This window comes from Lagenorhynchus albirostris, chromosome 15 (genome assembly GCF_949774975.1).
Source record: "Lagenorhynchus albirostris chromosome 15, mLagAlb1.1, whole genome shotgun sequence".
NCBI classification, from domain to species: domain Eukaryota; kingdom Metazoa; phylum Chordata; class Mammalia; order Artiodactyla; family Delphinidae; genus Lagenorhynchus; species Lagenorhynchus albirostris.
The window spans coordinates 82,966,949-82,993,601 of NC_083109.1; the positions used below are offsets into that span (position 1 = coordinate 82,966,949).

The 26,653-nt window shown below is 44.1% G+C and overlaps 1 protein-coding gene across 6 annotated transcripts; it reads right to left on the bottom strand.

Moving 5' to 3' along the window:
- Positions 1 to 26,525, bottom strand: PMS2 (PMS1 homolog 2, mismatch repair system component). Of its 6 annotated transcripts, none has more exons than XM_060122411.1 (15): positions 26,410 to 26,525; positions 24,073 to 24,212; positions 23,312 to 23,398; positions 23,026 to 23,128; positions 22,144 to 22,327; positions 18,723 to 18,890; positions 18,033 to 18,130; positions 16,555 to 16,654; positions 14,889 to 14,973; positions 13,341 to 13,496; positions 10,042 to 10,912; positions 6,807 to 6,974; positions 4,414 to 4,514; positions 3,683 to 3,852; positions 1 to 1,125 (listed from the first exon to the last, which is right to left on the bottom strand). In XM_060122411.1, exons 1-15 carry the CDS (start codon positions 26,430 to 26,432, stop codon positions 982 to 984), a joined length of 2,598 nt encoding a protein of 865 aa, XP_059978394.1. In that variant the 5' UTR covers positions 26,433 to 26,525; the 3' UTR covers positions 1 to 981. The 6 variants fall into 6 exon arrangements, with proteins under 6 accessions (XP_059978394.1, XP_059978399.1, XP_059978395.1 ...); XM_060122416.1 differs by having other exon boundaries at positions 24,073 to 24,207; positions 26,410 to 26,521; XM_060122412.1 differs by lacking the exons at positions 14,889 to 14,973; positions 16,555 to 16,654; positions 26,410 to 26,525 and adding exons at positions 14,778 to 14,830; positions 24,733 to 24,885 and having other exon boundaries at positions 24,073 to 24,207.
- Positions 26,526 to 26,653: the final 128 nt, after the last annotated feature.

Consider the following 26,653-nt stretch of genomic DNA (forward strand, 5'->3'; position numbering starts at 1 on the left):
TTACAGAAAAATCAAAGCCTTTTATTTCCCCTTGCCTACAACGCTCTTTGCCACCCTGGCTGCAGCGGAGAACATTTAAAAATAGAGACCCCCAGGAGTGCCCTGGTGGCCTACTGGTTAGGATTCCGGGCTTTTGCTGCCGTGGTCTGGGTTCAATCCCTGATCAGGGAACTGAGATCCCGCAAGCAGCGCGGCACAGCCAAAAACAACAAAAAAACCAAAAGAGACCTCACCCCACCTGGTCGACTTCTTCCAGCTGGACAGAGAATATCCCTTGGGTATCTTTGGATTATTTTCTAAATTTAATATGCATTAGGGTTGAAAATGACTAACTCAAAAGGACCATAATTTTCAATTTATGAAGTTAAACCATTATGGGCTTAATCATCATTAAGAGCTGAAAAGTGGCAGGCAAAAATACGTCAGGCCAGAGCAGAAGTCTAGGTGACTTCCAAAGCGCTCTCTTTTTGTAAAACATGCTCTTGCTGCTACACCACACACACACAGACACACACAGACACAGACAGACAGACAGACACACACACACACACACACGTTCAAATGTGAAGCAAAAAATGTTGCAAGCAATGCTCCATATGGATTGAAAAAGTTCTCAAGATCACTTCTAAACGGACCTGATGCATTTTTAAGCAGCAGGTTCATTGAGAAACAAACCCCAAAATGGTTACTTAAAACCCTGCCTTGAAAAACAGAAAAATCTGCAATAAGATCAATAGCTCTTTAAAATGAGAAATGTTAGGGCTTCCCTGGTGGCGCAGTGGTTGAGAGTCCGCCTGCCGATACAGGGGACGCAGGTTCATGCCACGGTCCGGGAAGATCCCACATGCCGCGGAGCGGCTGGGCCCGTGAGCCATGGCCGCTGAGCCTGCGCGTCCGGAGCCTGTGCTCCACAACGGGAGAGGCCACAACAGTGAGAGGCCCGCGTACCGCAAAAAAAAAAAAAAAGAAAGAGAAATGCTGTCAGTTTTGAGAAATGATGTCCAGATTGGCAATGTGTCTCATGGTGGGCCTTCCGTGGGGACAGTTCCAGGGATGGTCCATCTCCCCCATGTGGGTGATGAGTTTCTTCATCTCACTTGTGTTAAGAGCAGTTCCAATCATCACCTGCATGTGAGACATGATGGCTTACATTAAAGTTTTACTGGTTTTTGGTTAGAAAAGCAACTCTTCACAAGCCCTGTTCTCTACAAAGAGGCTGGACAAGATTACAACAAAAGCAACAATTCCCTGAAAAGTCCTCCCCCGAAGAACCCTACCCTCTAGTATCTCAGCCCTCGGCCTCTTTGTGACATCCAGCCCCTCCGTGGCTCTGTCATGGCAGCACATCCTCAGGAGAGACGCCGACCACTCCCATCCAGGACCAACCAGTCTCACCAGCTCCACCAGCATCCACATCCCAGCCGCCCCGACCTCCCACCATGGCGACTGCAGCGGCCTCCTAACGGGCCTCCCCACTCTCCTCCTTCTCCCTTCAACTCGTCCTCCACTCGCGGCCAGTGAGTCCTTTTAAAGGCGCGTCAGATCACGTGGCTCCTCTTCGAAGCCCCGCCCCCCACCTGGATAATAGCCCAAGTGCATCACCTGACTTGGCCCTCACTGGCCTTACTGCCCACACCTGCGAGCAAGCAGCCCTTCCGCCCCCACTGCAGCCACACCGGCACCCCCTTGCCTCTAGTACAAGCCCATAAAGCGAGTACCTGCCTCAGGACCTTGTCACTGGCTGTGCCCTCTACCCAGGATACGCTTCCCTCAGATATCTACATCTCTCATGTTCCCTCTCCCGCAGGCTGCTGCTCAAATGTCCCTGCCTCCCTGCAATGAAACAGCTCGCCTTGTCTGTCCTCTGTAGCCCTCGGGCTGTGCCTGAGCACCCGGGAGAGGCTACTTCAGTTGGGTGCTCAGGGAGGCCAGAGGATGGGAGGGGGCCAGGTGGGCGAAGAAGGCGTGCGGAGCGGGGCATCCAGGCAGAGGGACAGCGAGCGAGGACTTGAGGCGGGAAGGAGATGGTGTGGCAGGCGTGGCTAGAGCCGAGCGTAGGACACGGGGCCCACGGGTGCAGCAGAGGACAGCCCGCCCCCCTCAGCCCATGTGCTGTGCGGAGACAGCGTTGCGGCGCCAGGGACCCGCCAGCGTGGGGACTGAGGAGCGGCCCGTGGCCCCAAAGATCTCTGCATCACACGAGGACACGGCATTGTGAACACCTGGCCATCAGCACAGGCCAGGCCCAGCTCTGACTCCTACCCCCGACTCCAGGATGGGGAGATCAAGGTTAGGCCTTTATCAAAGAACCATCTGTGGCTGAAGTCAGGTCCGGGGCCCTATTCTCTCATCAAACTCTTGCCTGGAGGAATTTCATCCGACGCCATGGCCGTAACTTAGAAAACCTAAACCTTTCTCCCCAGCACTGACACTTCCCCTGGCTCTGGATTCACTGACGTGACTGTTCTCAGACACCTCCTCTCACGTCTAATAGGATCTCAATACAACGCGTCTAACAGAGAATGCTGAACCCCACCACCCCCAAAGGTGAAAATGCCACAGCCCTTGCCCCACCTCCCTCATCTCCGTTGTGACACCCTCTCTGTGGTCTCTTTCCCATGGTCACCCTCCAGCACCTCCTGACACGTGCAGCGCAGGCACCCAGGTTCGGACCAGGATCCCAAGGACCCTAAGTGGGTCCCCGGATGGGGCCCCACCCCCATCCTGGTCCCCCATCCGTCACACGGGGTCAGCCTCTGGCTTCGCCAAACACCCCGAACCTTTGCACTTGCTAATTCTTTTTTCTGGAAAGTTCTTTCCCAAGGGGCTCCAGCTCACCTTCCAAGCGTCAGCTGAGAGGTCACCTCCTCACACAGCCTCACCGCGACCACCCGCCTCGCTTCCCGGTGCTCACTCCCCACCCCCATACTGTTTTCTCTACCGAACTTGTATCTGAGGCTGCCGTTATTAATGTTATGTCCCTTTCCCCCACTAAACTATAAGCTCCACGAGGGCAAGGACCTCATCTGCCGACCTGTGCCCCCAGCACCCGGACCAGGGCCGGCCACCCAGCGGGGGCTCAAGGGGTCTCTGCTGAGTGAATGAAGGGGTGGGCCAGGGGTTCTCTGCTGAGTGAATGAAGGGGTGGGCCAGGTGATGCAAACACACGTGCTCTGCTTTGACATCAGGCTCATCACCTACCACTGCTAGCGTTTTCTAGAACCAGTCTGAGCAGCGGGAGCCAGACAATACGCAGTGCCCGCCCTTGGGGCTCCTGCGAAAAGCGAGCCGACTGCAGGGTTCTGGATAATCTCGTGCAGGGCCCTTGAGGGCTGGCGGCCCCTAATCTTTACCCACCAGTGTCATTAATGCCCATAAGGTCCACAGACGAACAACGTGGATCCCCAGCTAACTGCGTGGGAGTGACGAAAGCTCTGAGGACACTGCTTCAGGGACGCTGAGAAACAGCACTAATTATGGGTCGGAGGTCTGACCTAAGGCAGACGTGCAGGGCTTACGTGTTACAATGGCTGAGGACAATGGGACTCTACGCACACAGCCCAGAGCGACCATCACCCACATTTAATAAGGCTGACAAGTCAGGGGCTGAACTGAGAACTTCCAAGGCCCATGAGCTGGAGCAGACCCGCCAGGCTCCTGCAAATAAGCTTTCTTTACTTACAGACTTCCGACAGGCCCTGGAGGCAAACATCTGCCTGACCCGGGAAGGCCGGCACATGACACCGGGGCTGTCGCTCAGCATGAAGATCAGTTCATCTATGTCCTGGGGTCCAAAGGTCCAGCTTTTACTAGTTGGCAAGGAAATCAATTTAGCTCTTTCAGTGACCGGCGCTAAAAGAAGAAAATTTGGAGAAAAAGCCATCATTTGAAAAATCTGATTCATTTGGGTGCTATTTGTAAGGAACATCTGAAAGAGAGGGCAGAAGCAAAACGCTTTTGGGGGGAAGCATGTTCATTTCTTATAAAAGACGCTGAAGTGTATGACCTCAAAGATCGTTCTCGGGCTTCCCTGGTGGTGCAGTGGTTAAGAATCCGCCTGCCAATTCAGGGGACACGGGTTCGAGCCCTGGTCCGGGAAGATCCCACATGCCGTGGAGCAGCAAAGCCTGTGCGCCACAACTACTGGGCCTGCGCTCTAGAGCCCGAGAGTCACAACTACTGAAGCCCACACACCTGGAGCCCGTGCTCTGCAACAAGAGAAGCCACCGCAATGAGAAGCCCACGCGCCGCAACTGGAGAAAGCCCGCGTGCAGCAACGAAGACCCAACACAGCCAAAAATAAATAAATAAGATAAATAAATTTATCAAAAAAAAAAAGGACATAGTTCTAAAGGACATAGAACTAAAAGGCTCTAAAAGGACATAGTTCTACAATCCTAAGTAATAACTTACCGCCTTCATCGATAACAAAGTCAAAGCCATTCTTTCTGAATATTTCCAGATTTTCTATTAGAACTGCTTCATTGACAGCTGTTAAGTTGAGAGTCTGAGGTCTGAAAAAGAGAGACCCAAACTAGACCTTGAAGTCAAACATTTGGCTCTAAAGCAGAAATGAAACTAAAACAACAATTCTGTGATTCTTTGAATTCATTTCAAAAAGCAACACGAATAACATGCTTCCAGCTATGAGCCTCTCCTGTCACAAAACTCCGAGCATTTCCTTTTAATTTTTTTTTAAGTTCTTTTTAGAAGTTAGAGTAACTCCAAAAGTAGCCTGCCTTTCCTCAATCTGCCATGCCACCCCAATGACTGTCTTTTTTTTAATTCTCTTCTCCAAGATAACGATATGACCTAAAAATGCTACTTTTCCTCCTCACAATAAAGACAATTTGAAAAGTTGGGTTCGGTCACTACAGACATTTGAAAACAGAAGAAACAGCATCTGTTTTGCTATCCTGCTCCTTCTGCTTGCATTCTTTTTTTTTAAAGATTTTTTTTTTGATGTGGACCATTTTTAAAGTCTTTATTGAATTTGTTACAATATTGCTTTCGTTTTATGTTTTGGTTTTTTGGCCCCAAGGCATGTGGGATCTTAGCTCCAGGGATCGAGCCCATACTCCCTGCACTAGAAGGCGAAGTCTTGACCACGAGACTGCCAGGGAAGTCCCCCCTGCCTGCATTCTTTATCCAACCATCTCTCCTCTTGGATTTACTGAGTGCTTAGTAAGACAGACACCGCTAAAGCAGGAGATATAAAGGTGAGCAAACACAGACCCGTTCTCTGCTCTCACAAAACGAACAGTCTAGTGGGGAAAAAAAGACACTGATCAAACAGTCAAACAAACAAATTGTAATTACAAACTACACTGAGAATCAGGAAGAAGAGACACCCAGGGCCATAGGAGCACAGAGCATGTGAGACTTGGCCTGGAGAGAGAGGGCGTCAGGGAAGGCTTCTCTGAGGAAGTGACCTTTGAGCTGAGATCTGGGGCTGAGTGGCAGTTATCAGGTGATGGGGGTGAGGGGTGGGTGCAGGGGCAAGTATTCTAGGCAGAGACAACAGTCTGTAAAAAGGCCCTAGGATGGACCATGGATGTTCCCAGAGCCACACACAAAGATCTGCTTCATTCTGCTTAATGGCTCTGTAGGAATTCATCAGGCCTGTCAAGGGAAAAGGAAGGATGGCCAGAGTATAGAGAACAGGAGAAGAGGGCTTAGGAACAGCTGAAGAGGTCATCAGGGCCAAACTATGCAGGGCCAGTAGGAAAGGATGCAGTCGTGGTCTTTATCCTTTCATCCTGAAGTGTGATCCACATGGGACCCACAGTGGCCTGTGATTATCCAGGTCAACTTGAAATGCCACAAATGAGACCGTACTTACACCAAATGGCTAAAAAATAAACGACCTCTGTAACAGGGGCAGGAATAGCTCAGTATTATACAGTGGCTCATTCAATGTCTTTACTATTACTACTTACTCCTACTGAAAATAAATATAATTAATCCATTCTGTAGGACACAGAGTACTCAGCAAATAAACTAGGTATGTTTTCCAGCTGAGTGGCTGTTTTAGTGGTAACTTCTTCATGCTGGGATCTGCTGCCGTTGGGATCTGAGTTAATTACGTAGTTTAATTTCCGAAATGAAAATCCAAGACCTCTCCTTACGACTTCGCTTAAGGAAAGACTTCTGGTTTATATGCTACACCATCACACCACCCTGTAAAATGGTCAAGTGTAAAACATTCAATTTGGCAAAAGAGAGATAAATACCAAATTCTGCAGTGACTAATCACTGGTATCGCTCTACCACAGCTGAGGACAGACACACAGGCACTGCTGACCTTCTGAACACGTGAATTCCATGTACTCTAAGTAGATATACTCTGTACTATAAATTGCTTTTCATCAAAAGGATTTTCTGGCCAACCAGTGATCAGCATTTTTGAACAGCTTAAAAGAACTTTAAGTATCTTTTGATACTTAAAGAATCCATTAGCTGTGTGACCTTGGGCAAGTTATTAAACGTCTCTCAGTTTTATCACCTGTGAGATGTTGGTGGTAATATACAGTAACTACTTCAAACGTTTGTGAGGATTAAATATAAATTGCTTCAACAGCGCCTGGCACCAAATAAGCACTCCATAAATGGCAGGTATGACTATTATTACGCAAAAAGTGTAAAAATCTGCTGTAAGGATACGTACAGCCAAAGAATACAGATAGATAGATAGATAGGTATAGATAGGTTTAGACAGAGATAAAGATAGGCACACTTATAGCTAAGAGATCTTAAATTTGGGGATGAAACAACACTGAAAATTCTGAACACTGAAATGAACTTACGCTATAAGCCTTTGACCCTGGAGAACAGTGTGCTGCTGAAGCATCTCGAAGTTGTATTTCTCATCCGTGGCATGCTGGTCCACTATGAAAATATCTGCGTTCAGTTTGGTGATGATAAATCCCAAGTTAAACTGACCAATGATTTCCATTTCTGCAAACATCGTTTTGCTGCATGTAGAAAATGTTAATTAGAAGACATTTTAATTTCTTTTATTGTCTGCGCTGCACGGCTTGTGGGGTCTTAGTTCCCTAACCAGGGATTGAACCCGCACCCTTAGCAATGAAAGCACGGAGTCCTAACCGCTGGACTGCCAGGGAATTCCCATTTTAGAAGACATTTTAAAAGATTCCTTCTCTGCTTATAAAACACTAATAAAAAAGTACAAAAACATAAAATAGACAAAGTCCCTAAAAATCCCACTTTCTAAGGATAACATTATTCATTCCTCCAACTCTCCAGGTGACATTAGTTACTACTATTAATGATTTGGTCCATATCCTTCCAGACCTTTGACTATACATTGTTTTAAAAAAAAAAAAAAAAATCGGGCTTCCCTGGTGGTGCAGTGGTTGAGAGTCCGCCTGCCGATGCAGGGGACACGGGTTTGTGCCCCGGTCTGGGAAGATCCCACATGCTGCGGAGCGGCTGGGCCCGTGAGCCATGGCCGCTGAGCCTGCGTGTCCGGAGCCTGTGCTCCGCAACGGGAGAGGCCGCAACAGTGAGAGGCCCGCGTACTGCAAAAAACAAAACAAAACAAAACAAAACAAAACAAAAAATGGAATCAATTCTTCACACCGTTTCACTCTCATCACTTAACAATGCATCTCAGATATTTTTTCAGACCCATAGAGACCTACTTCATTCTTTTTAATGTCCATGTAGGAATTCATTATGTGGATGTACCAATTTGTCTGACAAATTCTCTACTAAAGGACACTTCAGTTGTATCCATTTTAAGAAACACAAACAAAGGTGCAACATCCCTCTACATAGATCTTCTCTACTGTGGATGTATCTGTATGATAAATCCCTAGATGTGTTATTATATATGTACACTTTACTTTGATAGGACATCTATAAAAGTTTACACTCCCACCAATATGTACAGTTGTCCCTGGGTATATGCAGGTGATTGGTTCCAGGACCCCCAGGAAACAAAAATGCCCAGATGCTCACGTCTCTTACATAAAATGGCACAGTACTTGCATATAACCTATGCACATCCTTCCCATATACTTTAAATCATCTCTAGATTACTCATAATACCTACTACAATGTCAATGCTATGTAAAATAGTTGCTAGCACGTAGCAAATTCAAGTTTTGCTTTTTAGAACTTTCTGGAATTTTTTAAAATTTTCGATCTGCAGTTGCAGAACCGGCAGATACGGAGGGCTACCTGTATACGTGTACCTTTTTGTCAATAGTGGATATCGATCCTTCTAATGGGGAGCACCCCCCACCCCCTGCCCACCCCAGGCTGAGCTTCAGACTTGGTTGGAACAGGCGTGGCTGCATTTCGTTCATTTATGAATGAAAATAAGTTGGTTGGAGTAGCAGAGTGAGCACTGCTGGGCCTCCTGCCTGCTGCCAGTGGCTGCCTTGTAGGAGGAAAAGACAAGGGCATCACAGGAGCAAAAGAGAAGCCGCGGCTCCTGCTGTCTTGCAGTGTCCCTCCAGCGCCCCCTGCTGATCAAGTCTAACAGTGCACCAGGAGAAATGCTTACATGGTTCAGCCTCCAGGACTGCAAAGCAGGGCAAAGAGTGGATTTGGAATTGAGAGGCAATAAACTGGTAATTGGCACAAATACCAACTCCCTGCCTCTGATTGCTCTTCCAGGAACCGCCTGGGTCTGCTCCGGTTCCCCAGGCAGATTGCCCATGGGAAGAACCTGTGCCGGCCTGAAGACCCGGGTCTTCTGTGTCTTCGGCAGGTGTATCTCCCACCATAAACTAGAACCTAGCATCTGGCTTAAAGAAACAAAGTTTTACAGCTTGGTATATTTAGTTATAATTCAAAATGCAGAAACAGGAGCTGGTAAACACAACCTCAGTATCTTCACTGCTGCCTAAACTTTAGCTCAATACTTTTTCCTGTGCTTCTCAGGAAAACATAAACCTCATCAGACCAATAGCTCAGAGGTACAGCCAATCCAACAGCCGTGCCCTGAAAGCCAGAAGCCAATGCCAGACCCTTGTGGATCAGCTTCTCAATGTGACCTTCTGGGGTACTTGTCAAAAATGCTGATTCCTGGGCTCCACACCCAAGACCCGCCAGATGTACTAAGGCAGAAACACTGGAATCTGGCCATACATAGGTCCTGCTTGTTTAACAAGCTCTCCAAGTGATTCTTAGGCATACCAACGTTCAAAAACCATGGTAACAGGTGAGCAATACATGTTTGCAAACTTAATTAAAATCTCTATTTAAAAATATTTAAGGAACCTGGCTCTCTTCACTGGCTCCCTCTGAGTTCACAACCAGAGAGGTTCATTTCCATTAATTACACACCTTTTAAAAGAAATAAAGGTTCCTGAAAACCCTTCTCCGTGTAAGCTAGGCACTATGAATAACAAAGAAATTATACAATACTCGGTGAAGAATTTATAACTGAAATCAGGCAAAGCCTGTGTGGTCCAGGCTAAAAGTGCTATAAAAATGCAACGTACTTGCTGAGTTGCACTGTGCACAGCACATTTCAGTAACTGGTGACACAAAACAAAGACAAAATTTAAAAAATAAAAACTATTTCAAAAGAATTCATCATTTTTAAGAGTCACAATGTTGGACACGACTACTGTCAAGAAAGTGCTGGTGACCAGTGTTTGCTATTATCTGTATTGTGAAGATTTTTCTTTAAATTGACTTTTTTACTTAACCCTATCTGATGCAATCTTCTTGAAACCATAGCTTTGATAATGTGATAAGTTTTCCTCATACATGTTAAAATGGAAAGATGGGAAATAGCAATGTTCCCCAAAGCTGCCCTGAATTCAATGCAGGGAGAAGTCACCATGCGCTGAAAACCTCCAGGAAAAGGAATAAAATTGGGGTGAAGAAGACCTTGATTGATTTGGACCCGATGGAAAAGATGTGCAGAGAAAACCTAAGGAAAAACATTCCTGTAAGATTTCAGGCTGCAGAACTGCCTGGTCAAAGAGTTCTTTAAAGAAAATTAATGTGATGGATGTGAGAGGCAAGGAAAAGAAGTTAGCGAGTGGAAAAAGTTGTTACCTTATCTCTTTTCTTAGTTCATCTTCTGCTGCTTGATTTTCTCCAGGGCAAATCTTTGCCCGAAACTTCCTATAATTTTGTCCACCTTCTTGTTGCTGTTCTTGCTGACATAACTGCTTTATTCGTTTGGCTAAAGAGCTCATAGAAAAGTCAAGGGGCACTATTTTCTTGTTAATTTCAACAGCTACATCCACCTCCAGCGCTGAAGCGTTCTGAGTTTTCATGGACTCTGGAGGGACATCGGGATTTAAAGGAACCCCTTCTTTTCTAAAACGCTTTGCGTTTGGGGATGAGAGCTGAGTTGGCTGCAGCGAAACTCTAGCTCGGGAGCCGCTTTCTTCGTGGTCTAAGTGGCAATTCGTGCCCAAAAGACGATCGTCCGTTTCAGGTAACTTCTCCAAAGACTCCACATTTTCTTGCGAAAACCCATCTTTGGGGGAGCTTGCCACATGCTCACTGCTGGGCTGGCTGCTCGTTTTTGGGGTGCTGGACCCCTCCTCAGAGCCGGCAGATGTGCTGCTGTGCCCCCAGCCCTCCTCCGTGTCCACTCTGCCCATCGGGTCACAGGGCCCCTGAGTGGAAGTCACCCCTTCCTCCCGAGGTTCAGAGATGTGCTTCCAGGAGCAGAGGGGCCTTGAAGCGCTAGGAAGTGGGGTGCTGCTTTTCTGTCGTGGAGAAATCCGTCTTGGGTCGGTGGCCTTCGGACCCCGAGACTTGTTCTCCACTGTGTGACGAAGGGAAAAGGCCTCTCTCAGTCTGGAAATGGTCACTGCCCTTTTCTCTTCCCCGCGAGTCCTTAATGGGGCGGGATCATCCTGCTTCTCTGGCATGGGCTTCTCCACCTCTGCCGAATGCCTTTTTATTGAGTGACCTAAGCAGATGTGAACAGAGAAGGGCGTCAGGGGCTGCGCGGAAATAGAATAAGGGGATACTTGTACGTGAACGGGCACTTCACAAAAGAGGAGCTCCGAAAGGCTGATCCAATGTGTGAACACAGTTCTACATGAACCATAAAGGAGACATGAATTAAAACCACAATGTGATGCCACTATATACTCATCAGAACAGTTAAAAATTTTTTTAACAATGTTTACAAGGCTGAGGACCAAATGGGATGCTTAAATACTGCTGGTGGTGTTGAAATTGGTACAACTGCTTTGTAAAACTCTCTGGGAACATCTAATCTGAACATGCACACCTGTGACCCCGCACTGCTATCCTACCAGAAATGTCTACCTGTGCTGGCCTAAACCATGGATGGGGATATTCGTGACAGCTATATTCATGGCAACCCAATCCTGGAAACCACCCAGTTGTCCACAAGTAAGTCGTGGTATTTAAATACAACAGAATACTGCACAGCAACGAGAATGAATAAATGAACTGTCACACAGGACTTGGATGAATCTCACATACAAAATATTGAGAGAGAAACCAACGATGGAAAAATGTAAATACTGGATGCCTTCAAATTAAAAACAGATAAAATGAATCCATGGTGTTAGACGTCAGGAAAACGGTTCCCACCGGGGGTTAGTGTCTGAAAAGGGGTACAAGGGTGGTTCTGCGGGTGCTACTTCCTGATCTCAGGGCTGATGCGCTCACGACACATTTGCTTCTGTGTGGATGCTGTACTTCGACGAAAGGGCTAAGAAGAGGGCGTCGATTTGACTGTGCCTCAAGATGCAGAGATAAGTTGAGCAGTTTCTCTGTATGGGGTGGCCTCTCTGGCCACGCACGTGCGCACGCGTGTGTGCGCTTGCGTGCACGCGTGCGCTCAGAGCTGCTACCTCCGGCCCATTCCACACAGACGCGATGCTCCCTACCATCCTCCGCCCCATCCCCCCCCCCCCCGGGCTCGTGCGCGCGCATGCGCACACGCACGCAGCCATACTATCCCATGCAGAGTGGGCGGCAGAGATGTGAGGTCAGTAGCTCGGCCGCACTCGTGGCAGTGGTCCTGTGCGCCTCTCCCACCACCCAGCAGCCCCGCCCCACCCTGAGGAGCTTGTGTCCCCACCATACTCTCCGACTGTCACAACTGCCGACTGTGGCACTTGATGAGAGCGCACCTCACTGTCTTCCAAGTCAGCCTCTCCGCCCCCCAACCCCAGGGGTGTTAGGAAAAGGGAGGACAGAGCCACTCTGGGTCCCGCGCCTCCTCTTAACCCCTGGCTTATGGCTCCTGGTACCCTCGCGTTATGAAGCCTCATCCCGGAACGACTTCCTCCCATTGTCACCTGAGCTTTCCACCAAACGTATTTTCACCTTCCTGAGCTGCTCTCTGGTCTTTTCCCCCCGCCGGAGTACACAGTGATTGGGACCCGCCACCTCCGTCTCTGCACAAACATACGTGGAGCTCGGGGGTAGGCTGGCCTAGAGAAGGGTATCCACCCCAAGGAGCGGATCTGGCTGTCAGAAGGGGTAGCCAGCTCCTGCCTCGCTACGGAAGGCTACTGGGCTCAGCTGTGGACGCCTCCCTGCAAGGTGCCCCGGATGCACTTAGCTTGGAGGCAAAAGAATAAAACCAACTATTTAAACGAAAGGCTGCTCACTCAGGATCAGGAAGTAAAACAATGATTGTGCATATTTTTACAGAGGTCAAACCAGCTTTGGGCCAAGTCTCATCTCAACATGCCACTCAGTGATGAATGCACAGGGGGGACGTGAGGGAAAACAGCAGAGTAAGGGCCCCCCCCAAATTCCCTACTCCATAAAAGATAGGAGAAAACGGGTAAAAATGGTCAGAATCAACTTTTTCAGAACTCTGGAAATTAACAAAAGGCTTGCCAAGATCGGAGAGTGTTTTTGTTTGTTTGGTTTTTGGTTTTGGCCACGCCGCCTGCCTTGCAGAATCTCAGTTCCCCACCCAGGGATTGAACCCAGGCCCTGGCAGTTTAAGTGCTGAGTCCTAACCAATGGACTGCCAGGGAATTCCAATGGGGGCGTGTTTATTGAAAGGAGAATGGGCGAGTCTTGGTAAGAATGCAGCCCTGGGTGATCCAGATTACCTTAAATCTGCAGCTACGTACTTTCTAGGGTGACACGTCCTCTCTGAGTTGGCCATTATCCCCTCTGACAGCCAGATCCACTTCTTGGGGCAGATACTCCTCTAGGCCAACCTGCCCCCCATCTCCATGTCTATTTGTGCACTGTGCAGAGATGGAGGTGGTAGGTACCCATCAAAATCTGACAGATTTTGTTTCATGCCAAAAAAAACTTTGCCTCCGAAAGAATAAGGAAAGTATCACAACAGCTACAAGTTTTAGAAGCTGTTTATACACGTGTGTTTCTCTTACCTTCGACGTCAAACAGCGGCTGCTGACTGACGTTGAGCTTGTTAACATCATTATCGAACATTCCTATCAAAGACGTCTTTAAAACTGCCAACAAAAGCTTCTCCTCCTGTAGTAAAATTTGCCTTTTATCTGGAGTAACGTTGATGTCGACACATTCTAAAGCAAAATAGAAAAGATGCCAATTGTGTTTAAGTTCACGTTTAACAAGAGAGATTTCCCCATCGACTATTTTATTCACTTGCACTTGCCAAAAGCCATGTCCAGATTCATATTCATACTATAAAACTAGTCCTTTCAAATAAACAAGGAAAAGATGAATAATTTTTTAAAGAGATGAAATATGCAAGCATTTGAGTAGGTAAATTGCAAAAGAAAAAAAGCAAATAAACCCATGAAAAGGTACGATAAAATTGCAAACTAAAATGTCATTTTTATCATCTATTGAATCTGGTTAAAAATTATAACACCTAGTACATTGTTGGTAGGTGTGTAAATCGGTATAACAGGATCCCATTTACTGACCCAATGATTCTACTTCTAGAAATTTATCTTAAAGAAATAATCAAAAACATAGGTAATGATTTATCTATAAGAACAGTATTTAAATTTTTAAAAACTGAAAACAACTAAAATAGGCACAAACATAAAAGTTTACAAGCAAGATATATCCACACATTGAAATACAATACAGCTATTAAAATCATGTTTCTGAATCAACTTTAATGACATGGAAGAGAAAATGTTCACACCTAAGGATAAAGAGCACAAAATTACCCAAAATTATTTTCTCACTCCAAAAAATATGGATATATCATTAAATATATATTTTTTTAAGGTGTGCACATATATATTTCTAAGCACCTAAAAAAAATATTGGATAATAATAAACCATAATATTAGCAATCAGAAGAGAAGTATCTACATGAAATGAGTTATTTTCAAAATCAGGGAGAACATTTAGTCTACTTTCTCCCTCGGCTGATGTGAAAAAGTCACATTTTTCCGAACAATACAATTAATGTAGTTTCAAGTAGAAAGCAGGAGATATATATTCTGTATAAAAAATAAAAGTCTAAAAAGATTTTTTTTAATTAAAAAAATTTTTTTAAGTCTATAAAAATATATATCACCATTAATTGCTGCTATAAAATTCTCTTTCTGGTCATATCAGAGCTTTATAATATCATTTTATTCTCTTAGGAGTAAGTCACCAGGGACTTCCCTGGTGGTGCAGTGGTTAATAATCCACCTGCCAATGCAGGGGACACGGTTCGATCCCTGGTCCGGGAAGATCCCACATGCCATGGAGCAACTAAGCCCGTGAGCCACAACTACTGAGCCTGCGCTCTAGAGCCCATGAGCCACAACTACGAGCCCGTGCGCCTAGAGCCCGTGCTCCGCAACAAGAGAAGCCACCACAATGAGAAGCCCACGCACCGCAACGAAGAGCAGCCTTCGCTCGCTGCAACGAGAGAAAGCCCATGTGCAGCCTGAAAAAAAAAAAAAGGAGTAAGTCACCAATTTTACTGAAATGTCAGTGGAACTTACCCAAATCAACAGAAATGTTAAGAACAACAAATGGATACTGATGCCGGTTATACATGTGATAGATCTCATTCACAAGTCTGGAAACCTATACAAAAAACAAAGATTAGAAAAGAATAAATGTTTCCTTCCCCCAGTTTCTAATAACATGCTACTCTAACCAACCGTTAAAAGGATACATTTTGAACAGCTTTCTTGAAGTATAATTGGCCTAAAACAAACTGCACTTAAAGTATACAATTTAATAAATTCTGACATATATAAACACCCACGAACCCATCTCCACAATAAAGATAATGAAGATATCCATCACCCAAAAAAAGTCTCCTCTTTCCTCTCAAAGGGGTATCTTTTTTTTTCAAAGGTGTATCTTTAATCATAGATTCATAAAACTGAATCTTTTTCCATACTCAAGATGCTCTTAAAGAAATGTCAATAAAATGAGGTGTGGTTTAAATGCTCATAAAACATTCAAATGTACACAGAAATGTATTTATATGACTTTATAAGGAGATTATTAAATGGCATTAGGGATAAGCCATAAAATCACACCAATTACAATATAGGTTAAAAATTTAGAAGCTGAGGGACTTCCCTGGTGGTCCAGTGGTTAAGACTCTGTGCTCCCAATGCAGGGGGCACGGGTTGGATCCCTGGGTGGGGAACTAAGATCCCGCATGCTGCATGGCGCAGCCAAAAAAAGAAGAAAAAGAGAAAAACTTCTACGCTCTATACGCTAAAAAATATTAAAAAAAAAAAAAAAGAAAAGAAAAATAATAGAAGCTGAACCATATCTGGCTGATAGAAGTAATTTTGGGGAATCCCCTGGTGGTCCAGTGATTAAGACTTGGCACTTTCACTGCTAGGTATAATGTTGCTGAAGATGCAAAGTCACAACTGACCGCTAAAAGTGCTATAATCAAGACGATCAGTTTAAGTTTGAGGCAGAAGTAATCTGGGCCCTTATTTTCCTGGAAAATGGACAGAACAAAGAGAAAATACAAAAGCATACGCATGTGTGTCAGTCTATACCAAATAGTCTAGATAATGGTGAATGTTTTCAAATGTTTACTTTCTTCTAATAGTGATAATTTTTACGATAATAAATATATTGGTTATTAATATGTGTCCATATGTATGCACATATATATAATTGAAACCACTGTATGGTAGGTGTTTTTAAATGCCTAAAATAAGATGATTTATAGATAACCAACAAAGGATCTACTGTAGAGCACAGGGAACTGTACTCAATATTCTGTAATAACCAAAATTGGAAAAGAATTTGAAAAAGAATAGACACGTGTATGTATAACTGAATCACTTTGCTGTACACCTAAAATTAACGCAACACTGTAAATCAACTATACCCCAATATAAAATAAAAAATTTTTTTAAAAAGAAATTAACAGCAAGACACTTTAAAGATATTTTTAAAAATATTTTAAAATGACAATATAACATTGTTAAAATAATATCAATATATTTGCATAAAAACATGTTTTTAGAATAAAATTGATTAGAATGAAAAAAAAGATAAAGTAATGTTTCTGAGTCAAAGTCCCAAGTTCCATGTAAATTGCCTGTGTCAGAAAATGTTATTTAATGAAAAATAAAATTAAAACTAAAAGCTAAAAGAAAAAACTAATCCCCCCATATTTTGAAATACCTTTGCTGGGTCACAAGGCCGCCGATTGATAAAGAAAAACTGTCTGTCCGTTGAACTTCTTCCCACGCCGTGAGCACAGTGAGAAATAAAACCTGAGATACTGTTCAATGTTAATGCCGTTAGGGCAGGATTCCAGAGCAGAAAGGATCAGACACACATCAAACGGCACATTCTCAAAGTGAAAAATAAAAACATAACCCCGGGTGACGAGCTGACAAGTATTAACATTTCAGGTAACGTGTATCTGTGCTCCATTCTGGTGAATCATTAAGGAACACAGACCCTCTGGAATGTTCCAAAGCTCCCATCATTGACAAATCCTCCATGGGCAACCCAGTGGGTTCAAAACTGATTCGTTTCAGCTCTCACTTTCCCTATTAAATCCCTGGCCTCCACACAAGGAGTCAGTCTCACCCCACACTCACATTCTAGAACCTTCGTGCAGTCCCCACCAAGCTGTCCAGGGAGCCCACGGACCTGCATCCAGGCTCTTTGCCCACATTCCCCGCCTTTTCAAAAGCTGTTCTCTTGGGATTTCCCTGGAGGTCCAGTGGCTAAGACTCTGCACTTCCAGTGCAGGAGGCGCAGGTTCAATCCCTAGTTGGGAAACTCAGATCCGTACGGTGCGGCCAAAAAAATAAATATAAAACATAAAATCTGTTCTCAGTTAGCAAACTTCTATCTCCTATGGCGTTGGTTAAGGGCTTCACCTGAGATTTACCCCAGGGATATTTGAGTTTCCATAAGAATGATACCTTAGCATAAAAAATGAATCCCCAGGCTTTCCTGGTGGCGCAGTGGTTGGGAGTCCGCCTGCCGATGCAGGGGACGCGGGTTCGTGCCCTGGTCCGGGAAGATCCCACGTGCCATGGAGCGGCTGGGCCCATGGGCCATGGCCACTGAGCCTGCGCATCCGGAGCCTGTGCTCCGCAACAGGAGAGGCCACAACAGTGAGAGGCCCACGTACCACACACACAAAAAAATGAATCCCCATCTTTAATTTCAGGGATAAGCCAAAGGCAAGTGGAGGGAGGGTAAGCAATATGGGCCCAATTCTGCTTATGGAAAAATGTCTATTTTTCTTACACTAAAAGTAATGATGCTGGATTGGATTCTGGGTAAGGCACGAGTTAAAGGAAAAGCACCTCTATCCCTCTATGCCAGGCCCTGACAAAGTGAAACATTATACATAATTTAAGAGTTATTCTAATTGTTCACTAAACAGAGCCTCTTCTACAAACGCTAATTTAATAAGAAACCCCCTAAAATGCACCAGTTACCCAGAATACTGCTTACATTAAGAACCTGACTCCTCCATATAAATCCTCTTTCTCAGCAATAATACTGCCTACAGTTTATAATGGACATAAGAAACTATAAGCTTTAAAATCACAATGTTTAAAAACAAAACCAAAGAAAAAAAAAAACAACTCAAAAAAATTGTTTGATCGTAATTTTCCTGGCACCAATTAACTTACCAAAACAGGTTCTGCAGAGCCTGGGAAGAGCTCAGCCCGTATTCTTCACGGACAGTGTCACTAGGGGGCAGCTGTACAAAAGGGATGAGGCTTTGCAACTGAAAGAAACCACGGTTTACAGTTATTTCCTAATAAAGCAAGAACCGGTCTGACTTCAGAAAGGAAGATATAACGAAGGTTTTGTGTGTTTTCCTTCCTAGCCAAGCTGTCCACATTAAGAGGACAAAGAATCTCAATAGTTGCATTTTGCAGTTCTATAATAAATAATTTTGATTTATTAACAAGATGAAACACTTGTGCTCCTACTTCTCCATAAACAATACATTGCCCACAATGCTTTTTTTCAAGGAGAGAGTAAAAGGATTATTTTAAAACTTGCAGCTCCTAACATTAATTTTTGTGATAGGGACGTAGTTTAAAAAAAAATCAATTCTTAGAATTTTTTCTTTATGCTATTGGAAAGGACAGTAGAAACCTGCCATAATCACTAGAGCAATAAAGTGTTTTTAAACAACTGGCCACCCAGTTTTTTGTTTTAGAATGATTATTTTCATTGCGTGGTGGTGGATGGATAAGAGTGAGCTTCGGTCTAGAGGCTAGGAGATCAGTGAAAAGACTGCCGGAGAGCTCCAGGTGCGAGATTTGAGCACCTGAATCAAGAAAAAGAACAAAAGAACAGGCCACCACTACCTGTTTCTGCCCAAATACAGATCCGATATTTTCCTTCATGCTGGAGCCTCCACTGGTGCACACCACAGGCTGCCTCTTACCCTGTCCAACCTGATTGGTGCAACTTACACGGACGCCCGCTGAAATGATACAGTAGGCGTGTAAGACCTGGACCATTTTGGAGAACTCCTGTTTAAAAAACACAAATGCAAGGACTCAATGTTACTTCAATCTTACAAGCAGCGCATGATTCAAGTTATACAGTCAATTCAAGGTTCTCATATCATCTCACAAATAAGGCAAATTATTCCTGACAGAATGATCCACGAGTTGAATGGTATCAAAGGGAAATCAGAGGATAAGGTTCTTGACCACACTTTCCTCATTTCCAAAATGTCCAGGCCTTCTGCTCTAAAAATCGAGAACTATGTTCCCTCTGACCTTGAAATCCCTCCTCTGGAAATTTATCCTTGTAGAAAGACTCGCATAACCAATCAAAGATCTATTATGAAAGGGCTTCCCTGGTGGCACAGTCGTTAAGAATCCGCCTGCCAATGCAGGGCACACGGGTTTGAGATGTGGTCCAGGAAGATCCCACATGCCACAGAGCAACTAACCCCGTGTGCCACAACTACTGAGCCTGTGCTCTAGAGCCCGTGAGCCACAACTACTGAGCACGCGTGCCTAGAGCCCGTGTGCCTAGAGCCCGAGCTCTGCAACGAGAGAAGCCACCGCAGTAGGAAGCCCGCACACTGCAACGAAGAGTAGCAGCCCCCGCTCACCACAACTAGAGAAAAGCCTGCACGCGGCAATGAAGACCCAACATAGCCAAGCATAAAAATAATAAATTTAAAAAATTTTTTTAAAAAGATATATTATGAAAATGTTCATTGAAACAATCTGTAATTGTGAAAAATTATAAACAACCTAAGCAACCATCAACCAGGGACTAATTAATTACAGTATATCCACATAATGGTGCCATGATAAAAAATAAGGTAGTTACCAATCGACCAAAAACAGGTATCTACAATATACTATATTAAAAAGTCAAGGCATAGAACAGTATATATAATATGATCCCAATTGTTTAAAAAAATAGAAACATAGTATAAAGATTGTATATACATGTATGCATTTAAAGTCTAAGGGATATAGGGACTTCCCTGGTGGTCCAGTGGTTAAGACTCCGCACTCCCAATGCAGGGGGCCCGGGTTCGATCCCTGGTCAGGGAACTAGATCCCACATGCATGCCGCAACTAAGAGTTTGCATGCTGCAACTAAAGACCCTGCACACTGCAACTAAAGATCCCATATGCTGCAACAAAGACCCAGAGCAGCCAAATAAATAAATAATAAATACTAAAAATTTAAAAATTAAAAAATAAAGTCTAAGGGATATAAACCAAACTCTGGGAGATAGGCAGAGACAATACCAACTTTCTACCGCACACAATTCCATGTGACTTAAATGTTTAATATTCTATGTCACTTGATTTCATTTTTTTAAATATTTATCTTGAAAAATTTTCCAAGATTTATAAATACATGAAACTAAAAGGAGTCTGGAAAGATTCACCAAACTGTTAACAATGGTCATCTCTGGCGAGCACAAGTTCTTTATGCCTATATTTTCTAAGACACCAATTTTTTTTTACCATAAGATACAAAATAATAATAATTTTCTCTGTACAAAAATTTTTTAATATTTGAATTAAAAAACATTTTTAAAGTTTCCTGTATTTTTCCAAAATTAGTAAAGTTATAACTAGCACAAATTGTTTTAAAGGTAAAGAAAGTTTTTAGCAGCATATGTTTAAGTAACGTTTTTGATTATAAAGAATATAGGTACAAAACAGAAAGGTACAAGGAAGATGGCAAAAAGCACAAGTGATCGCACATCCAAGAATAACCACTGGTAGCATTCATGCGTCTACTCTCCCAGGCTTTTTTCTATGCATATTTTGGCCAGTTGCTTTGTTTTTTTTTTTTTTTTTTTTTTTTTGCAGTACGCGGGCCTCTCATTGTTGTGGCCTCTCCCGTTGTGGAGCACAGGCTCCGGACGCACGGGCTCAGCAGCCATGGCTCACGAGCCCAGCCGCTCCGCGGCATGTGGGATCTTCCCAGACCGGGGCACGAACCCGTGTCCCCTGAATCGGCAGGAAGATTCTCAACCACTGCGCCACCAGGGAAGCCCAGTTGCTTTGTTTTTACAAAACTGTAATCATACACACACACACACACACAGGTATGATTATATGTGTATATATATATGTGATTATGTATATACACATGTATGTATACACATATATAGACAATTTATAACTACTTTTTAAACACAATTATATAATTTTTTTTTTTCATTTTCATTCCAATTCATAAAACTTGTAATGATTCACTTCTCAGGGAGCCAAGAAAAATGACCTTATTAAAAATAAAGATAGAATCAAAAAATAATGCTTGTCTTAAAAGGCTCATTTCAAATATTAGAAGACCTCATAAACACAATTTGATGATTCTTTTCAAGAAAAGAAAAGGGCGGCTTCCCTGGTGGTGCAGTGGTTAACAATCCACCTGCCAATGGAGGGGACACAGGTTCGAGCCCTGGTCCGGGAAGATCCCACATGCCATGGAGCAACTAAGCCCGTGAGCCACAACTACTGAGCCTGCGCTCTAGAGCCAGTGTGCCACAACAACTGAAGCCCTCGCACCTAGAGACCGTGCTCTGCAACAAGAGAAACTACTGCAATGAGAAGTCCACGCACTGCAATGAAGAGTAGCCCCTGCTCGCTGCAACTAAAGAAAGCCCATGTGCAGCAACAAAGACCCAACGCAGCCAAAAAAGTAAATAAATAAACATATTAAAAAAAAAAAAAGGGTAAATCACCCAAAAGGTAGGTCTTTGAGGGGAAGAAGGAAGCTAAGCACTTCTCCAAAAATCAAGGGAAGAGAATGAACGGGAGTGCAAACCACCCTGAGTGATCTTGGACTACATTTGGGCATCACACTCTCTAGGCTCTCGGATTCTGAATTTACCGTACCGTTCTTTTTTTAATTAATTAATTTACTTATTAATTTATCTATTTTTTGTCTGCACTGGGTCTTTGTTGCTGCGCGCACGCTTTCTCTAGTTGCGGCGAGCAGGGGCTACTCTTTGTTGCGGTGCATGGGCTTCTCATTGCAGTGGCTTCTCTTGTTGCAGAGCATGGGTTCTAGGTGTGTGGGCTTCAGTAGTTGTGGCACGTGGGCTCAGTAGTTGTGGCACGTGGGCTCAGTAGTTGTGGCTCACGGGCTCTAGAGCACAGGCTAGTAGTTGTGGTGCATGGGCTTAGTTGTGCCACAGCATGTGGGATCTTCCCGGACCAGGGCTCGAACCCCTGTGCCCTGCATTGGCAGGCAGACTCTCAACCACCGCACTACCAGGGAAGCCCTCTACCGTACCTTTTTAATATTCCTTTGAAACTCCTTATGGCGCACAGGTAACGTATAAAATAACTGCTGCACGCTGACTGTCGTCCCTCTGGGTCGTGGGTAGGGGGTTTTCTGGAGGATTTTTCCATTGTGATCAAACACCAGTCGAGTCCCAACCTTCGCAGATGTGTGGCAGGTAGAAATAGTTACATCACTGTACAAAAAAGCCAGCAGAGCACAGTCAGCTAGAGACTCCCAGGTGCTGGTCATCATGTGCTCATTTTCTCGCTTCTGTTCTCTCTAAACTCCCCTAAAAAGGTGATGATCCCTCCGAGATCATCAAGAGAGTTTAAATGGGTAAGGAGTCATCATAAAATCCAAGGTTTGGCCCAATAGATAGTGAGAGAGTTCTGTAAATGTTTTGTTTTGATAAAAGCTTTGATACTTATTTTGGTTAAACTGCAAAATAAAAGATCTCAAAACTTACGTATTCACCAATAAAGATTTATTTCTCAGTTTGGCTACTACTGTTCTAACAAAATCTTAGAAGCTGTTGTGTAATTAATTAAGTGCTTCAGCTAAATTTTTTCCTCAGCGTCAAAATAAATTAAAACCAATAGCATATGGTATCTATAATGTATTATTTATACCTTGCTTTTAAATTGAGAAGTTACTGCCTTAACAAGGATAACAACTTTTTTACAATACTATTTGCTTCATTTTGTTCATTCATTGCTTACATTTCAGAAGTATTACCACTTAGGTTGGTAGTAAGATAAAACAGAATGCAGAAGTTAGTAGTTGAGACATTCAGATGGAAAAGTATAAACAATAATGATTCTAAGCATACTTTTCAATTTTCAGAGAGATTTTTATAAGGGGTCAAGTTAGTGGATAAAATTATTGCATCACCTCAGTGCACAGAGTGAGCTCAGAGCTTCCCCCCGAAAGCCAAAAGTTTCAACCTGAGTGAGGTCAGCAAACTCCTGAATCTTAGAAGTGTGATGCTTCAGAGCTGAAAGAGAGGTGGAGGGTAAGGCCGAAGAGATCGCATGTGATACAGCGATGAACACACACAATACCCACCCAAGTGACTGGTTTTAAAAAGCTGTTTTGTGTTTCCTAAGACAGTGTTACCCCCAATTCTCAGACATTTGGCCCAAATATTTTAAAATAGGATTAGCAAAATGCAACTTACTTAAGCCTTCAAAGTTTTCTTCTTCTACCCCGCATCCATTGTCTGAAACTTCAATGAGCTCCGCCCCATAGTCTTTAAGCCTGAGCTCTAGAAAGTTTAAAATATTGATTTCTCAAATTGATCCATGCAAAAAGGCTTTAGAGTGACAGTATTTATAACTTACAAAATGCAACTTTGAGTCCTAACTGTATTTATTTAAATGTACTACTGTCATTTTGTATATTTTATTTTTTAAAGGCCTTCTTGGCTATTTACTAGCCCAGATAAAATAGTTTTGTTCTTATTTTCTTTCCTTTTTCTTTCCTTCAAGAGGACAGTGTTAACACAGTCATTAAAGAGAACAAGTTCTGGAATCAGACTCCCTAGGATCATATTTTACTAGCTTTATAACCTCAAAACAAAAGTAAATTCCTTGTGCCTTAATTTCCTCATTTGTAAAACGGAGATAATAATTATAACAATAATAATAATTCCAATCTCATAAAGTTATTCTACAGATTAAATGAGGTATCCCATCTGTATAGCTCTTAGCACAATGCCTGCCTGGCACATAGTAAGAACACAATAAAAGTTAACCGCTATTATTATTATTACTACCTAGCTAAATACTAGGCACATAATAATGTGCTAAATTTATGTTTAAAAAATAATAATTTCTCTGTATATCAATACCTGATTGCCTTATTACAGTAACAAACATGTCTTGAATAAAACAGCATAAACTGATTATTTCTTGTGGTTTAAAACTCTCCCAAACTTACCAATGTTAGTGGCACTGGCATCCACACTATTTTCCACCAACTCCTTCACAGCAGTGCTTAGACTAAGAACCACCTGCCCAGAACAAATCTGATGGACTGACTTCCGATCGATAGGTTTGATGGCCTTAGCAAGTTCTGAACTAAAGAAACAGGTTATAAGACAGCAAGGAGGCAATTATGCATTTTCATCCTGGTTTTAACTGTGGGAAATGATTCATCTCCGTTAACAGTTAATGCGTCTAATCCATTCATTATATTAACATATCCATTTATTATATTCACAAATATAAATGTTGGTCTACAATCCTTAAACATCTGTCAAAAAGTCTTCTGAATAGATACTTCAAATGAAACAGACATTTAAAATCTAATTAAACTGGGATCTACATGGAGGAGACACATCCCCCTAAGGCTATGGGTGAATAATCTTTTGCAACAATAGGATCTTCTTTCTTGAAAATTGAAAGCAATGTTTCCCACACAATTCGAAAAGCCAAAATTTTGCTGGGAAATCCAGTGTTCATGTCAAAATCAAAACCATCTCAGAAATCGGGTACCAGTTGGTTAACTATTCCTATGGTTGCCTACAAATCCCCACTCCAAACCCAGGCTGCGAGCTCCTGCCTTAGCAAAGGCCCTCACGGTTCTGGCTGTACCTACCTTCAGAATTTTCCAACTGGTTTGTCTCCATTTTCTCTCTACTTCAATCAATCTTCCATGCTACCACCAGAGTTACTTTAGAAATCACAAATCTGGTCAAATAATTTTTCTGCTTTAAGAACTTACTAGCAGACTTCCCTTGTGGTGTGGTGGTTAAGAATCCACCTGTCAATGCAGGAGACACGGGTTCGAGCCCTGGTCCGGGAAGATCCCACATGCTGCGCAGCAACTAAGCCCATGCGCCACAACTACTGAGCCTGCGCTCTAGAGCCCACGAGCCACAACTACTGAGCCCACGTGCTGCAACTACTGAAGCCACCACGCCTGGAGCCCCTGCTCCGCAACAAGAAAAGCCACGGCAATGAGAAGCCCGCACACAGCAACAAAGACCCAACGCAGCCAAAAAATAATTATTTAAAAAAGAAAAAAACTTACTAGCATCCCACTGTCTGCTATATTAAGTTTCAAATCTAGTCACAATTGGACCCCAATCTACCTTATTTTCTCTCTCTCTCCAATCCTCCCATTGCCAATTCCCCTCCATTCTGGTCACAGCGAACAACTGTTTCCTGAATATCACAAGCTCTTTTAGACACTGCATCTTGCCCATACAGGTGTGTAGCCTCCTACTCCTCTACCTGGCAAACTACCTCTCGTGTACATGTTCACTAATTTAGCAATTTGTAGTAATCGGTTTTATTGATAACTTGGGTGTAACTGAACACAGGAGCATCCCTGGGAGGGAAATCTTTGGGTATTTCCCACAACATATAACACATAATAGACCCTCGGTAAACCCTTGTTAAAAAAAAAAAAAAAAAGAACAAACATCTTTACTCTTATTCGACCTTGCAAAGAATTCCACTCAAATTTGTCTCAAATGGAAAAACTGCAGATGACGCCACTTAAAATGGAATAAAGGGGCTTCCCTGGTGGCGCAGTGGTTGAGTCCGCCTGCCGATGCAGGGGACACGGGTTCGTGCCCCGGTCCGGGAAGATTCCCACATGCCGCGCAGCGGCTGGGCCCGTGAGCCATGGCCGGTGGGCCTGCGCGTCTGGAGCCTGCGCTCCGCAACGGGAGAGGCCACAGCGGTGAGAGGCCCGCGTACCGCAAAAAAAAAAAAAAAGGAATAAAGTATCTCTAAAAAGTTTGTTGATTTGGCAAGACACCATAGGCTACAGGTCTATTCCTGATATTTGAGCGAATCTGGATTCAGGAATCTGACACAGTGCAACAGTGCTACCCGAAGATTCGCTACCCCTAATTTGGTGTAGCTGCCGGTAATCGCATACTCGAGATACAGAAGCAATGCGTTTCTTAAAACTGTCCACGTCAAATTAGCATATGCCTTAAAGCGTCCCCGAAAATAACCCTCAATTTTGAAAAAGAAGAGAGAGCAACCAGGTAAAAAGGAAATTAATTCCGTCTACTGGGATTTCAAGCTCCGGCTTCAGGTCCACAGATGCATGGCGGCGTCCGGGCAGCGTGCCGAATCCCCCACGGACCCCGACCTCAAAGCGCACCCACAGGGCGGCGGGTTGGGGGAGCGCCGAGGAGCCTGGCCTGGGGCCTCCGTGCGGCCGGCTCGCCCAGCGCCGCGGTCACTTTCCCCTCAGGGGTCTGGAACGCTGTGGGCCTTAGGGCGACCGCGAGTAGAGGCTGCAAGCTCGGCTCACCTCGGCACGTCGGCTTGCTCCATGGATGCAGAGCCTGATCCTGGAATCGGAACAGTTTGCGCCGCCGCTCCCACGGTGGGGGGGGAGGGAATCCAGCCACCCTGCCGCCCATTGGCTGCTTCCGACACTGTGTCCCGCCACTTCCGGATAAGGCTACGAACACTTCCCGCCTCTCCTTATCGCTGATTGGTTGTGTCAAAGGTCGAGTCCATGACATCGAATTAGCAGGGGCCAATTAGAGCAC